At 61.4% G+C, this 16,376-nt stretch overlaps 1 protein-coding gene across 14 annotated transcripts in view; it reads right to left on the reverse strand.

The window, feature by feature from the left end:
- Positions 1 to 713: 713 nt before the first annotated feature.
- The window catches only part of FAM120B (family with sequence similarity 120B), a 47,695-nt gene continuing 32,032 nt past the window's right edge, over positions 714 to 16,376 (reverse strand). For 8 of the 14 annotated variants that reach the window (XM_036316779.1, XM_036316780.1, XM_036316786.1 and 5 more), the window contains one exon: positions 714 to 1,495. In XM_036316779.1, coding sequence (XP_036172672.1) covers positions 1,384 to 1,495 — 112 coding nt within the window. In that variant the 3' untranslated portion in view covers positions 714 to 1,383. Of the gene's footprint in view, positions 1,496 to 14,597; positions 15,721 to 16,376 lie in introns of those variants that run through there. The other 6 variants (XM_036316784.1, XM_036316783.1, XM_036316782.1 and 3 more) reach the window with 4 other exon arrangements.

Consider the following 16,376-nt stretch of genomic DNA (forward strand, 5'->3'; position numbering starts at 1 on the left):
TGTCAACCAGCTGTCGCCATGGCACCACCCCAGCTCGGGACTCAGAGCCGGGGTCCTCCCTCCGGCGGCTGCTCCACTGTCACCTGGGGCTAGGCAGGTGCTGGCTCAGACGCTCTCTGACCAAGCCCAGCCCAGCCCCCTGGGGTGGCCGTGAGCCCCTCCCAGAAGGGAGGATGGGAGTGAACAGTCGCTGGACTAACATCTCCTTTGACAGAAGAGAGACGCGGCCCCAGGTGCTCATCCACCTCTGAGATGTCCCCCCCGGCAGGAGCCCGAGAACAGGCCCGACTGTGGGCAAACACAGGGTTTGGGGCGTCCGAGGTCGAGTGCAGAAGGCCACACCCACTTGTGCCAGTTTAAGCAGAAAAGGGTCTAATACGGGGACGGGCATGTGGCCAGAGGAGCTGGCTCTGGGCTGAGCTCCCAGAAACCACCGGCCCTCAGCCATCCGGAGGGTCCGAGAGTCGCCCCCGATTGTGGTTGTGGGGCACACGGCTGCTCCACAGACAGGGCGCCCCATGGGGGAGTGGCGGGGGACCAGGAGGCACTGGCTGGTGTTTGCATTTAGTGACCAAATACAAACCTTGCAGAAGGACAGGAGACGGTTCAGGGGCATTTAGACTCCACACGGGCGTGCAGCCACCTGCTTCCCAAACGTAGCCCTCACTCCCCAGATATCCTGACAACAGATTAGTTTTTAAAAATTTATTGGATTTAGAGAGAGGAAGGAGGGAGAGAGAAACATCAGCTGTGGTCCCACTTACGCGTGCATTCACTGCTGCTTCCTGTACCAGCCCTGACGGGACCAAGCCAGGGACTTCTCGGTGCCTGTTAACGCCCAACCACAGTGGCCAGGGCCCAAGGACGTTGACATCCATTTTCACCCAAATCGTAACAACCTTTGCAGAACCGACGTGACATTCTCTTCACTTTTTTAAATGAGGAGAGTGTGAGGGTTGTAATTTCTCGAGTCTCTTCAAGGAACGTCAGCACGTCTCGGGGGACGGGGAGTTTCACAGGGTCAACAAATGGGGAGAAGGGGCCTCAGGAGGCGGCTGTGGGGGAGAACTCCGGGGTGAACGCCAGTGTCAGCCACCGTTACCTGGCTCTGCTGGTCCTGCCTCCACCACTGTCACCCCCCAGGGACACTGAGGACCAGAGGGGGCAGGAGCTTGTCCGAGACCACACAGCTGGTGCCGCCCGGGCCCAGACTCCCTCCATGAAGAGCCAGTGACGGGGTCAAAGGCCCAGCGCAGCCCAAGGCTGTCCAGTCAGAGCCCAGGGTCCTCCCTCGTCCTGTTCTCCGGCTGGTGGCATGGGGGTGGGTCCCCGAACTCTTGGCCAAACCTGGGGCCTGAATGGTCGGGAGCACCCGGTGTTTGCTCAGAGCTGGGCAGACATCGCTGTGGGCAGGCTGGCCACCCATCCGCCTCCTTGGCGTCTTCCAGAGGCCCCGGCACACCAGACGGGCTCCTTGGGGCTCGTCAGGGTCTCCCTGCGGGAGGAGAGCGGAGGTGAGGACAGGAAGAAGGAATGGCTCCCTGTTCACAGCACAGCCCTCCCAGAAGGAGGAGGGAACCGGAGAGCCTGGGACCGGGAAACGGGATCGGGGACTGTCACCTGCGGAGGCCACCTGCTGGAGTCTGCCTCACTGGGCACAGGCACCAAAGGCCCGGCCGCCTGGCAGCTGCTGGGGAGGGTGTGTGTGAGGAGGGGCGGGTGTGGAGGGAGGACAGCTGTGCGCTGCTCACGGCCGCTCGGCGGCCCCTCTGCTGACAGAGGCAGCCCTGCGACCGACCAGGGCCCAGGGCGGCATCTCCACGCTCATTAATCCTCCCTTCATCTCTGCACGAACGGGCACTGAACACCTACTGTGAGCCCAGCGACAGGGCCAGTCTGCTGGACGGGCCAGTGCGTCCCGGCTCCGCGTTGGGGCTGTGGGATGGGGCCACGGGAGGTCGGCCCAGGCTCAGCCACAGGCAGGGCCTCCCCTGCACCCCACGTGCTGGGAGAAGACTGCCCACGGCACCAAGGACCCCAAGCCGGGAGTCAGGCTGAGAAAACTGGCCAGGAACCAGCGAGCTTGTGTGTCCTTTTCATGGTGGCGGATTTTGGATAAAGTTGTCTGGTGTTAGAAGAACTTCCCATTGACAACTCTCTCACTAGTTTGTGGCAAATGCCAGCGACCACTGGGCCTGTGCTGTTCCCAAAACAACCTTCACAGGTCTGGGCCAGGGCACAGGCAGACGCCCACCTGCAGCCCACATGTCCTGGGAACCAGCGGGAACCAGCTGCTCCGTGGTCACTGACAGGGAACGAGGCCGCCCTGGCCGGAGGCACAGTGGTTAGAGCGCTGGCCCACACACTGAAGGGTCAAGGGCTCGATTCCAGTTAAGGGCATCGATGTCTCTCTCACACTGACGGTCTCTCTCTCCCTCTCTCCTACCTCCTACCTCCATTCCACTCTCTAAAAATCAATGGAAACATATATCCTGGGGTGAGGATTGACCAAACAAACAGAAACACTAACTGAGGTTAACAGATATGTCGTCTGAATGGACGGAGCACCTGGCGTGGAGCTGTGGGGACAGAGCTCCCCCCCGGGGCCACAGTGCAGGCGCCAGGAGACACTTTCCAGTTCACACAAAGCAGCTGCAGGAAAGTCCAGGGACACGGGTGAGGGCGCGAGGCCTGCGTTTGTCTGGGGGGCCCCTCCCCACGCCTCCTGCTCCTCTTTATGCTTCAAGTTCTTCCTCCTGGAGAAGTGGTGCCGGGACCTCTGACCTCTAGGACCTGTTCTCCTCTGCCCGCTCTGCCCGCTGGGGCTGTGCTCCCAGGAGGCATGGGTCCTGGGCCTGCAGACCTGGCCACGGGGGACAACAGGGTTCGGGGGGACAACAGGGTTCAAGGTCTCAGCGTGGAGAAAGGACCCCCTGGAACGCAAGCCCCACAGCCTCTGAGGGCAGGAAGGTGTCACCTGGAGGTGGCTGGAGGCCTCCTTCTGAAAGTTTAAACTCACCCATCTTCACTGGTGGTGCCCCCAACCCAGCCATCCACACCTGGACCCTTGCCCCCCAGCGTGTGAATTCCTGCCCTGGGGTGACAGAGGGCAGGCAGGATGGGAGGGCCTGGGCCCTTTGATCTCAGACTCTCTGGGGTACTTTGTGGCTGAGGGAAGAGGAAGGTGAGAAGCCCCATTTCTCAGCCAAGTGTTGATGGCTCAGCTCATTGAGCCCCAGCTGCAGAGGGGCAGCTGGACCAGCCTGCAGGGCACCTGGGAGCACGGGGAGGGCAGGGGAGGGCAGGACAGATGGCCTCTGGAAGGCCGCTGCCCAGCCCCAGCGACAGGAGGGGAGTGGCCAGAAGGCACTGGGCGGTGGGGGCTCTATGGACCTTATAGGTGAGTCGACTGAACTGGGCCTGGGAATCCTCTTGCCTCCTAGGATTGAAAACAAATTCCTCACCATTGAAAAGGGGTCCCTTCCCCTCAGAGGTGACCCTGGGCTTTGCGAGGTCCTCTCAGTGCTGCCTCAGCTCCGCCCGCACCCTGATTCTTCCTCTCCCAGCCAGAGGGGGACAAGGGGGGGCGGTGAGATGCGGTGTCTGTCCCTGTCCAGATGGTGGTCCAACAAGGCCATTGGTCACTGGGCTGAGTGTCTCCTTCAGCCCGAGGCTGTGAGGCAGGGAAAGCCGCCCACGGGCCTGAGCAACCAGCTCCCCTGTAGTGTCCTCGGGGGCCTGGCAGCCGGCATTCGGGCGCCTCGTGGGCCGACCCGCTCCCTGGCCCGGGTCCCAGGTCTGATGGTCCTGCCTCAGGTCCCAGCAGTGAGGTGGCCCGTCCCCAGCGCAGAGCAGGTAGGTCCATGCGCCCCCCCCCCAACCCCCCCCTCCGCCCGGCACTGGTACTCAGCAGGCTCTCGGGTAATGCCTGCAGACGGCCAGGCCCATGAGCTTTCGCACACGACTTATTTGACGCACAAACGCGTGTCCATCAGGTCAAGACTTGTGCATCCGGGTGGAGAGGGGCTGTGGGAGGCCGACCACGGGCCGGGCATTGAGGAAGCCGCCGAGGGGCTGGGAGAGGTCCGCCCTGGGCCTTGTTTACACGCTGCGTCCACCCCGTCTGTTCTCAGCGCCAACACCAGCCTCCGGTCACTGGCCTGTCCCTCGGGGGAGGGGTGTGTGCCTGTGAGTGTGCTTGTGTCTGCGTGTGTCCCTGTTACGCCGGGTGGGTGGGGACTTCGGGGGCCACATGCCCAGAGGTGGTGCTTTGTGACTGAACTTTGTGCCGAGCCCACTTCCCCACCCTCGTGGCACCCTTGTGGCACCGTCGTGGCTGCCCGTGGATTTTTCTGGTGACACTGCACACGTGGGTCATTATTTAAAATCCCTTCTGGTTGGGAGAGGTGGTCTCTTTGCTCACTTGGCTTTATCTATTTTGTAAAAAACATGGCCAGACTTCTGGGCGCTGCCTCAGAGACCGGACACAGGCGAACACACATGCAAAACGCACAGAGCTGCGTGGATGCTGCACCACGTAAACGATGTTCTTAAAATGTGACGAAGTGACCTGGACACCAAGGCAGGGCTCTGTGTCGGCTGGAAAGTGCCCGCTGTTCCAGTTCCTTTAAACCCAGAAGTCTCACTGCTGACAGTTTTAACAGCTGCCATTGCTCCCTGTGATGTCTGAAAGTGCCTTAATTTGGATTTCTCTGCAGGTTTTGGGGGACCCTCCTCTGCACCTTCCTGGAGACCCCGTCTTCAAGGCCAGAGGGTGCTGGTCAGCAGGGCTGGGGCTGCCTGCGTCTGGGGCTGGGGCTGCCTGCGTCTGAGGCTGGGGCTCTGAGTATGGGCACAGGCGTCTATTGTCTGTACTTGGGGCAGTGGGGATGGGCTGAGGGCTTGGCCTGTGTCTGGCAGGGAGGGACACAGGATGGCAGCCCCCTGGGCGTCCGCTCCCCCAGGGCCACCGGACCTTCCAGAACAAGCTCCTCGGGCCAGGAGCTCCCAGGGCCCACCCCCCTCAGGAGCATTTGGCTCCATCTCCTCCCAAGGGCAGCTTCACCGCGGCTCCACCCACCGGAGGCGAGGCCCCTGTCTTCCTGTTCTCCCTCCAGGAGCCCCTCTCCTGTCACCCCATCCACCCAAGCCACCTCGGGCCACCTCCCCGCCCTGCACCGTCACCGGCCAGGTCTTGGCCACACCTCGGGGCCTTGCTCCGTGCCTGGCATTGGGGGGTCTGGGCGGGAGGCTGGGGCTCATCAGGGAGTCCCGCTGTTCGTTCAGAGACTGAGCGAAACCATGATGTGCCTGGGTCAGAGCTCCCAGCCCGAGCCTTCTGACCTCCACGTTGCCCCTGTGGCCGGTGCATTAGTGTCCTCGTCCCAGGAGTGGCCCTGGTGGCTCAGGGAGGCTTGGGCTCCGCGGCTCGCGGGCGTCACCATGAATGCGGATTTCTGTGATGCAATGAGAGACGTTGCACCAGGAGGCAGATGCCAGTCACTCACCCAGCCCTGCACACACGTTTATTAAGTACGACTGTGTGCCAGGTGTTATGCAGGTTGTACCATGCACTGCTTTCCTTAAAAATAATGATCATTTCTTTGGCTGTGGGGACGTCGTGGCTCTTGACGTCCCAGCTTGCCCGGACGTTGGCCTCAGGTCCCGCCCCTCCTGTCTGTGGCTCACACAGTTGGGGGCAGCCCTCCAGTTGATGAGTTCATGCACATTTCATAGATTAAATCGTGCAGCGACCTGCCAGCTTCTCATCATTGCTCGCCATTTGGTGCAAGGATTTGTATGTATTTAATAGTTTTATATGTTTAACAGCTATTTGACTAAGAAGCTTAGCATAATAAACACAACCAGCCACGGCCTGTGTGCTGGGGATAGTGGCAGCCCCCCCCCCCAACCCCCCCTCCCCGCCCCCGCAGCCTCTGGACACGCCCGTGGCTGCCACCCACCCCCGCCTCTGATTCCTGGCAGGGGGTGGATGACCAGGAGCCAGGCAATGGGACGCCTCAGTGTTTCTATGCCAACTCGTTCACTTTTGCAAAAGCATGAAAAAAAGGACGCAAGTCCACAACAGACTCACCAGTTGGTATGTGGCCCCACCAACCTCATGCCATGACCCAGGTCCCAGGGCGGCTGAGCCCTGCCCTCCGCTCAGCAGAAGGTAGGATAGCAGGAGACTCCTGTCTGTCTGTCTCTTTTTCCCTTGTATCATTTGGGACAAGTGTTCTCTCTCATCTGCATCCAGAGGCCTTGGCACCCCCAAAGGACACACATCCTGGGGCTGCTCTCAGGCCTAACCTCTAGCCATGTCTCCCCCTGCCTCCTGCCATGGACATGCGCCTCCACATGGCCTGGACAGTCCCCACTCAGAGCCCCAGCCCGAGGCCCAGAGGGAAATTCAGAGAGGCCTTCTCTCTGCTCCCTGCAGAGGCTCCCACCAGCTGGGCAAGTTCACACTCACGCCCCTCCTCTGGCCCTGGGGACTTTGGGTGAGCACAGCTGGGCTGCTGCAGCCGTGCTGTGACCCTGAGGAGAGAGCACCCCGTCTCCTGGGGTCAGTGAGCTCGAAGGCTCCCGGATCTCCCTGCCTCATGTGAGCGAGCCTTCTTCCCTAAATCCTCACCGAGGATATTTCTCCCACTGATTTTTGAAGAGAGAGTGAGTGGAAGGAACAGAGGGAGGGAGGGGAGGAGAGAGAGGGCACAGCACGGAGGCTCTAAGATTGGCTGGTTTTCACAGCCACGCAGCCAGGCTCAGTGCAGGTGAGGAGGGGTGAAGGCCGCAGTGACCTGGGCGCTGGAGACGTAGACCCTCTGGGTTGGGGATCCTGCCCCCACTGACTTCTGGTGATGGGCAGCGGCTTTGCTGAGATTCCCACAGTAACGGCCCCAACTGCTGCCTGGAACCCAGTCTTTTTGTCGCTGGAGGCACTGTGGTCCCCACTCCTGGTGGCCGTAGCTGACCTTTCTCAGCGGCCCAAGGCCAGCCCAGCTGGACAGCAGCTGTCTCGGGCAGCGGACCACCCTTCCTCTGTGTGCGCAGACCTGTGATCCCCTTCATCCTGGAGCGGGCACCGAGGGGTGCCTCAGCTCCACCCCCGATGTCCTGGGGCTACTTCAAAGCAGAGAGGATGGCCGTCCCCACTGGTCCCTCCCTGCACCCTCCCAGGCGGGGAGTCCGAGTGTGGGTGTCTCCAGTGCCGCGGGACAACGAAACAGACCTCCACTCTCAATGGCTTTACAGACTGAGGCCGGGCACACTTCCTGCTGCAGGGTGTCGGCAAGGCTGTGGGCTGTGACCAGTGGGGCAGACGGGTGGGCGTGGAGTCTCTTCAGCGGGAAACTGATGTGTGATGTCGCCCGAGCTCCCAGAACCAGAACCAGAGCTGCTACCTGGGGTGCGGGGGGCCGGCTGCTGGAGACGAGCCTGGCGGGCCGTCGTCTGCCAGTCAGTGGAAGGTCACCAGTGACACGTCCCAAAACAGGAACCTGCAGGGGGCTCACTTCCCTCTCGCATGACTGCCTGCCTTCGAGGGCCGGGAGGGGCTCAGGTGCCGACAGGAAGACACCCACACGCTGCCCTGGAGGGTGCCTACTCGGGAGGTGCCCCGGGTAGGGAGGACAGGGAGCAAGGGCCCACTGCCCTGCGTGCATGGGGGAGGCCTCCTAGGTGGGGCACTGGCCTCTGGGGATTTGAGGCTGGTGTGAGGCTCGGAGCCTGTGCAGGGTTTAGGTCCTGGTGCCCGAAGGTGGCTGGGCAGGAACTGGGCTTGGGCTGGGCCTCGGTCAGAACACGAGGGCAGAGACTGTGGAGCTGGGTTTGCCCAGAAGCCACCAGGCCAGGAACAGGCTCCCGCGGGGGGGTGCGGGGGGGGGGGGCGCTGGGGTCATAGGGGGGGACCTGAGGACCACAGAGCAGCTGCTGACATTGGGCTGGGGCCCCAGTGGGGGAGAAAAGTTGGGGAGTGGGCAGTGTTGGCAGGAACAGACCTCCTGAATCAGGGCCCAAATGACCCCCCCCACATATGTGCACACGTGCGCACACACACTCACACACGCACGTGTGAGCACACGTACACACGTGTACATGCACACCCGAGTGCACGTGTGTACACTGGTACATGCACACACACAGGTCAGGCAGCTAGTAACGTGCGCCTTCCACTTTCTGGGCTGTCACTGGGCTGAGGTGCTGAGCAACATCAATGAACCCTTGAGGTGGCAGCCGAGTGCCATCAGCGACATGCCCTGGGTTCTCGGAACCTGGTCCTGGGCCCCAGAACCAGCAGCTTCTCAGAACCTGTTAACATGCAGGTTCTCGGGCCCAGATGGTCCTGAGGCCTGGGTGGGCCCAGGTCTGTGGTTCTGTGCATAGTCTGAGACCCACTGACTTGGTGTTGAGGGTTTAAGTTCAATCCTAAAGAACTGCTCACGGACATGAGGCCAAAGGGGCCTGAGCCAGCAGTCAGGGAGGCGCTCAATCGACCTCACACCTGCCCTGTCCCAGGCAAGAGACACAGACATCTTGTTAGAGGGAAGCCAGTGGCCATGGGATGGATCCCACAGTTTCTGCCTCAGGCCAGGGAGCGGGACAAGACCCCTCCTCCCTGGAGGTTCAGGTACATCTCTGCTCCTCATTCACAAAGAAGGCGGAGGAGCCATCCTGGTCCCTGTGACCCAAGATAGGCAGTGAGGACACTGAGGAAGGGCATCAGAACTGGGCGGGGGTGGGGGGGGTGGGGGGGGGTGTGCACTCCGGCTGCAGCAGATGGGTGCCTGGCCTTGTCCCCTCCGTCCTCTGCTCAGGACAAACAGAGCTGGTGGGTGATGGGCACCCCATATCCCCTCTGCCATTGCCTCCCTCCAAATTGCAGGGACTCCTGCAGTAAGGGGTGTCACGGTGGCCCTGAGGGCTAATGCTCTGCCTGAGCTGAGGGATGTGGGATGGGGCGGCCGGCCGAGCAGTGGTCCCCGCGCCTGCCTGGGGAAGCTCCAAACGGCCGCTCCCGCTCAATAAACGTGTGCGAGTGGGCGAGCCCGGCTCCTGGGGGCGAGGGAGAGGGGGTCGTCATCAGCAGCGCTGCGGGAGGTAAAGTTAACATTCAAACACGCGCACACACAGGCTCTGAGACCCAGACACCACGACACTGCAATTTCAGTGTTGACCATTTCCCAAAACTGTGCCAAATTCACTCAATGTACTAGTCACACTTTCTCACCACGTGAAGGTCGCCCTTGGCCACTGGGACTCGCTTGTGCCTGTGTCACCGCGCGGGTATCACACGGTGGAGTCCCACGAAGTACGATTTTGGGCGAGGACGGGGCCTTGCCAAGTCGACGGTGCTGCTGTGAGCCCAGCTGTGCCTGCGAAGCTGTGCCCGCCCCACCTCCTCCTGCCCCACCTGCCCAGCTCTCCCTGTAGCTGCGTCCCGCAAGGTCCTGCCTGTGATGCCTCGCAGACAGCCTGCTCCCATCACACAGCCTGGGGTCTGGCTCCCACAGAGTCCGGCTGCTGAGCTCCACATTCTGCTTCCGTTTCTCACGATCCTGCAGGTGCTGCTTGAGGCTGGTGGTCCCGACAGACAAATCCATCCACGATTATCCCCCAGCTCATCCTTCCCTGGTGGACGCTTTTCTTTCTCCAGACTCATCACATGGCCAGAGCCCAGGGAGGTGAAGGCGTAGGCGGCGGAGACCAGCAGGGACGCCTGCGTGCTCCCGTGAGGCTGGCCGCCAGGGCAGAGACGTGGGCGCAGCATGACCCCCGTCACCAGGAGCATCTCAAAAGCAGTGTGGTGTTCCCCGTCGCCCAGGGCTCGTCAGAACCTACAGGGACGAGCAGATGACTCTTCTCCTGGCTCTAGGACGTGGTGATTTATATCCACAGCCATATCACCTTTGCTGGAAAAAATGAGGCACGGAACATAATCCTGTGCACACACCGCTGGGCTCTGCTTGGTCAGTTTCTCTAGATTTGCACGTGCGTTTCATGCGTCGGACTCATCGGGGGCTTTCTGGTCCCTGGTCTCCGCTGGCTTCCTGAGCAACCTGGTGCTTTCCGTGGGAGCGGCTGGGGTCCTGTGGGAAGGAAGTGAAATCACCTCCAGGCTGCACCTGAGTAACGAGGAGACGCGCCTCACACGGGGCTGACGGGAATTAGGGAGACATGCTATGAGGTTGATACTAAGTCTATGAGCAGGAGTCTTGCTTTTGGTAAAAGTCCACGTTTGACTTGCTCTTAAATCCACTTGGTGCCCAGCACATGTTGGTTAACGTGGAGCTGTTTGAAGGCCAGACTTTAATTTACTGAAATAACACCATAAGCCTCTGCCACTTGCCCGGTAGCTCAGCACCCAGGAGGCCCTCTGCCTCCTCTGGGGACGGCGGGGGCAACAGACTCCCTTCAGGCTTTCGGGGCAGGCGGACACGGGCTCCTGGGGGCCTGGGAGGAAGACGGACCCAGGTCCGGGCCCAGGCCTGGCCATCATCCCCAGCAGCTCCTCAAACTGCGGGGAGAAGGGGGGCAGAGATCTCCAGGCTGCAAGGCATGTCCTGGCCCCGTGGAGCCTTACTAGGGCGGAGGCTCAGCCCTCAGACACCAGCCTGGAATTCTGGAAGGTTCCCCTGGAGTCCCAGGCCAGGCAGAAACAAGCCCCCCGCCCTGTACTGATTTGACTCAGGAACCCCCCACGGTACCTGCTCAGGGGCTGCAGGGAGGGGAGCGGAGGAGGGAGAGGGGGAGCGGGAGGGGGAGGAAAACTCACCCCCACACCTGCCCCAGCCCCACCCCTTCCCCAAACCCACGCCTCCCCAGCTCCCGCCCCCCTTCCCCAACCCCTCCCCCAGCCCCTCCCCCAGCCCATTCCAGAGCACAGATAAAAGTGAAACCTGAGCAGGGAATGTTTGTGGTGCCACCGCCAATCAAGAGCTCTGTCGCCACGGTAACAGGGACACTTCATCAGCTCAGCAGCAGATGGTCAGTGAGCAACAGGCAGCATATGCTCCGTGAGCCCTGACACGGGCACAGATGGAGGGTGGGCAGCTCGCGGGGGACCTGACGTTCCCTGCGCCTCCCAGTGCTGCCCCGGCTGGAGGTTAGCGGCTGCTCAGCGCCCGCGATGGCCCAGGGCGCAGGGCTCGGCTGGACGCGCGACAAAGCCAGCCCAGGCTCTGAGGGCGTTTCCCCAGACCCTACCACCCGGGTGAAACCCAGCCCCCCAGTGGGACGAGCCCCATCTCCTCAGGCGTCCGGGTGGGGGTGGGGCAGAGGCACAGAGACTCAGGTCCCCTCTGAGGCTGCAGCCTCCTCATTTGTAAATATTCTCTGAATCCTGTGAGGCCCCTTGAAATGGGCTTGAACATCCGCACCCCCCAGGCTGTGCTGGGCTTAGGGCGCAGGCGGGACCCCAGTCACCCCAGAATCACAGCAGCTGCCTGTGCCGAGCTTTTGCGAGGCCCCAGATCTGCCGCCACCTCAGGCTGTTGCCACAGTTGCGGGGCAGGGCTGGTCCGCCCCCCCCCCCCCCCCAGTGGGCAGCCTCCCCGGGGCCAGGCCTCCGGGCACTTTCCCCTGGATAACCCAGCCAACGGGTGGGCCCTGCAGGGTGGCCCTGGGAGCCGCTCGGGGTGAGCTGGGTGGGCAGCCGGTCCTCCCAGCTGGGCCAACAGGGCTCGTCCCGCCTCCTGTTCCCTGGGCCCCGTTCCCCCAGGGCTGTCCATGCTGCTGGGGCCTCAGACGCTGCCTCCAGGTCCAACAGCACAGTAGTGACCAGTCGAGGCTCCGTGTCCTTCCCCTAACACCTGGGGTAGAAGCACAGGGCTCCAGTAAATGAGGTCACGGCCGGCCGCCTGCCTGAGGTGCCCACGAGCAGAGTGAGCAGCGCTCACAGCGAGACCTGAGCCTCTCATGAGCAAGGCCGCCCACACGCCTGGGACTTGCTCCCACCAAACCGTCCCAAGTCACTGCGCCCGGGTCAGCGGTGACGCGGCCCCGACTCCAGCGCAGGCCTCGGTGTTCCTGACACGCCGGGCACACGGCAGTTGCTCAATGAATGTGGACGAGTGCGCGGTGAGGGCTGAGGGTGTCTGGGAAAACCAAGCCTCAGGAGTCTGAAGACCGGGGAGACCCGTGTGGCCGCACTAATGAAGAACGACACGAATGAGAAGTCGCCACCGAGAAAGGGTTTTGTGCCGAGAGGCTGATGGGGTGGCGTGGGCTCCGGCGGGACTGCTCTGCCGCGATGCTCCCTGCCCAGGTGCACGCGCCCCGTTCCCGTGGGGAGTCCTCGCGTTCCCAGGCTGCGAGGGATGTGGGTGAAGGACCTCCCTGCGCACTTGGCTCGCACGGGAGGAGAGGAGTGTGCGCCGAGGGCTGCTGGTCCATCCTATCGGACGAGGGTGCGGCCAGCCTGCAGGGCCATTCCTGTCTGGCTCTGCTCAGAGCTTCACAAGGGTCCAAGTTCAGGAGACGGAGCCCGGAGAAGAGCTGGGTCAGCCTTCCCCACGGCAGTGGACACAGCCTGCTGGCCGCGCTCAGGCCCCAGCGTTCAACGGCCACTGAACAAAACCACATGCAGCAAGGCCCCAGGGGCAGCCGGCTTCCAGGAGGACTCAGTGGGGTGCAGGCCGGCACTCCCCAAGAGCTGCCGCTTACCAAGGGCAGTGCAGATGCTCCTTCCACAGAGGCCCTGCTTGGTGGTCAGCTCGACCCAGGACACAGCGGGGAGGGCCCCCGAACCAGGCACACGGGACATGAAGGCCCTGCTCTTCCCACCAATAAGCTGTGGGTCAGAGCTGACATTTCACCACACACGGCACACACACATTCACATGGCACACACATGGCATTCACACACACACACACAGCACACACACACACACGGCAGAGATATATACACACGGCACGCACACACACTCACACGGCACACACACACAGCAGAGATATATACACACGGCACGCACACACACACACGGCGCACACACACACTCACACGGCAGAGATATATACACACGGCACGCACACACTCACACGGCACACACACACACAGCAGAGACATATACACACGGCACGCACACACACACACACGGCGCACACACACTCACACGGCAGAGATATATACACACGGCACGCACACACACTCACACGGCACACACACACACAGCAGAGATATATACACACGGCACGCACACACACACGGCAGAGATATATACACACGGCACGCACACACACACGGCAGAGATATATACACACGGCGCGCACACACACACGGCAGAGATATATACACACGGCACGCACACACACACAGCAGAGATATATACACACGGCACGCACACACACACGGCAGAGATATATACACACGGCGCGCACACACACACACACACGGCGCACACACACACTCACATGGCAGAGATATATACACATGGTGCACACACTCACACGGCACACACACACACACTCACACGGCAGAGATATATACACACGGCACACACACACACTCACACGGCACACACACACACAGCAGAGATATATACACACGGCACGCACACACACACGGCAGAGATATATACACATGGCGCGCACACACACACACGGCGCACACACACACTCACATGGCAGAGATATATACACATGGTGCACACACTCACTCACACGGCACACACACACACTCACATGCACACACACACTCACACGCACACACACACACTCACTCACACGCACACTCACACAGCACAGGCTCTCTTACTGCGGGGTCTCTTTTCCTCTGTGAGTTGGGAAACGACTTGCTTTCCTTCCTGAGCTGTGGCAGGTGCTGAAAGAGCTTGAAACTTTAAACCCAAACAGTTAAGATGAGAACCATGAGCGTGTAGCTCTCGGTTCTGAGCCGCGACACGGGAGGCTATGAGAGGCAGTCAGCTCTGACACGGCACCTTCTCTTCCCTCAAGGACACACCCCGAGTCGTTCTGGCTGCAGAGACCCAAGCAGCACAGACAAGGCCGCAGTCCCCAGAACCAGCCCCGAAGGAGCTGCTCCAAGTCGGCAGGCACGGGGCGCCTCCTGTGTGTGTGCCGTGTGTATAATCATGGATCAGCTGCCTCCTGCACGGGCGCCACATGGAGGCTCTGTGGGTTCAAGGGAGGGGCGCCCCCAGTGGGACTCCCTTCCCTACAGGGAGACGGGCAGGAGGCTTCCGAGAGGGGCTGTGGTCGTGCCACAGGCAGGGTCTCCCAGCCTCCCTGTGCCCGCACCCCGTCATGCTGGCCCCCCTCAGGCCACATGTGTCCCTTCTGCAGTGGGGCTGCAGCCAGTCCCGTGCGATGGCCTGGACTTGACCCCGGCCGCGGCCAGCCTGCTGGGAGCCCCTGGGGCTGCGCAACAACACACCTGTGCCATGACCCACCTTCATTTCACTCATAGGACGGACGTTTCGAGAGAACGCCGTGCTGAGGAAGCTGTAGGCGTGAGGGTCTGATGTGTGTTTGACATTAAGTAACATTAGAACAGTAGCAAATCGACAGAAATTGCCACTATTTTCCTCTCAAGAGTGTACACATCTGGAAAACCCTTCACAGAAGCAAACCCGTCAACTGGAGATGCCACCAGAGGCACAGAGCGGAGGAGGGGCGGCCCAGGCCACAGGTGACCCTGCCGGACCTCACTGCCACCCTCGTTCTTTTCGGATCTAGAACGTGAGCGAATGGCCCAAACGAAAACCAGAAGCAACCAAGCCGGTCACACTTTCTCACTGTTTATATTTGGCAACGCACCAGACCTTCCTCACAGCACAGCAGGGAGACGCCAGACCCAGTCGGGCTGCTTGTGCCGGACAAAGCAGGGGACGCGTGGCCTCATGGGCCCTCGTGGCCACGAGCAAGGTCTGGGCAAAACGGTGGCCACAATCCAGGCATCTCCTTCCCCAGTGGAAACGCGAACCTTGTGACCAATGGCATTTCTTTTTATTTAAAAATACATTTTTACTGATTTCAGAGGGAGAGGGAGAAACATCAACAATGGAGAGAGAATCATGGATCAGCTGCCTCCTGCACGCCCCACAGTGGGGACCGAGCCTACAACCCGGGCACGTGCTCTTGACCGGAACTGAACCCAGGATCCTTCCGTCCACAGGCCGATGCTCTGTCCACTGAGCCAAACCAGCTAAGGCGACTAACAGCATTTCTGACAAATCTGAACAAGGAATCCAGCAGAATGCTGTGTGTGCCCAGTAAACCAGGACGAGGGCCCTTAGCCAGGGCCTGGGCCGCCTCTGAGATGAGCCACTGTGGAGCAGCAGCTCTACCCTCAGTGCGAGCCCGAGGCCGCTGGCGGGAGACACTCCTATCCGTGGCCCGTGGCTGCAGGTTTCTCTCCAGGCTGGTCAGACCAGCAGCTGTAACGACTGCCCTGCAACCACCCCCGTGGCATCTCACACATACAACCACCCTCATCAAAGGCAGGCCGTGTGGGGTGAGGCTGCGGGGATGCCACGCGCCAGCAGGCCGTCCACCCGAGTTCCAGAGTTCCCCTCTGATCGCTGGCGGGGGAAGGAGCCAGAACAGCTTTGTCCCCGGTGCCGAGTGCTGGTGATGTGAGAACCTCGGTGCCCAAGGGTCCCTAAGCAGGATGTGTCTGCTTCCTGTCACACGTCCAAGTCTGAAGGGATGTCTCCAGCCGAGAGGGCCTGGGGTCCTGCAGAAGGTCAGTTGGACCACCTGCAACACAGGGATTCATGGTGTGAGTGCCTGCACCTCAGCCAGCCTGGGGCAGTGAGGCCACACCTCCCCGCGGCCCCTGGGGGGCAAGTCCCCAAGGGAGGGGGGTGCCTGAGGAAGTGAGGGGACTGTCAGCTGCAGCTCCGACATGGCCCAACCTAGGGTGTGTGTAGGGGTGTGTATGTAGGGGTGTGTGGCTATATGTGTGTGTGTGGGGGTATGTGTTGTGTGTGTAGCTGTGTGTGGGGGGGTGTGCACACAGCAGCTGACCTGTGGATCTGAACCCGAGGCTGGAGAAGGTCTCCCAGAAGCACCCACTGCCTGACCGGCAGGAGCTGCAGTCTCCCGCCTTCAGATCCCCTTCCCAAATGCCATGCTTCACGTGTCCAGCCGTGCTCACCTGGCCTGGCCTCACTCACCAGGTGCTCTCAAGGCTGCGACACGTGGCCCAGTGCTCCGTGCCGCCCCGGCCTTGGGGACTCTCCTGCCAGTGTTTCCTGGGAGAGTCTCTCCTCCTCGCTCTGCAACAGCGTGTGTCTGCGTGAGGGCAGCACGCGCCCCTCTGCTCAGTCCTTCCTCGCCTGTTTCTCTGGTTCAACCACTGCCCCGTCTCCGAGTGGGTTTTCCTGGCTGCTGAGACCTGTCTTTGAGCCCAA

The sequence above is a fragment of the Myotis myotis genome, unplaced genomic scaffold (genome assembly GCF_014108235.1).
Source record: "Myotis myotis isolate mMyoMyo1 unplaced genomic scaffold, mMyoMyo1.p scaffold_m19_p_7, whole genome shotgun sequence".
Classification (NCBI taxonomy): domain Eukaryota; kingdom Metazoa; phylum Chordata; class Mammalia; order Chiroptera; family Vespertilionidae; genus Myotis; species Myotis myotis.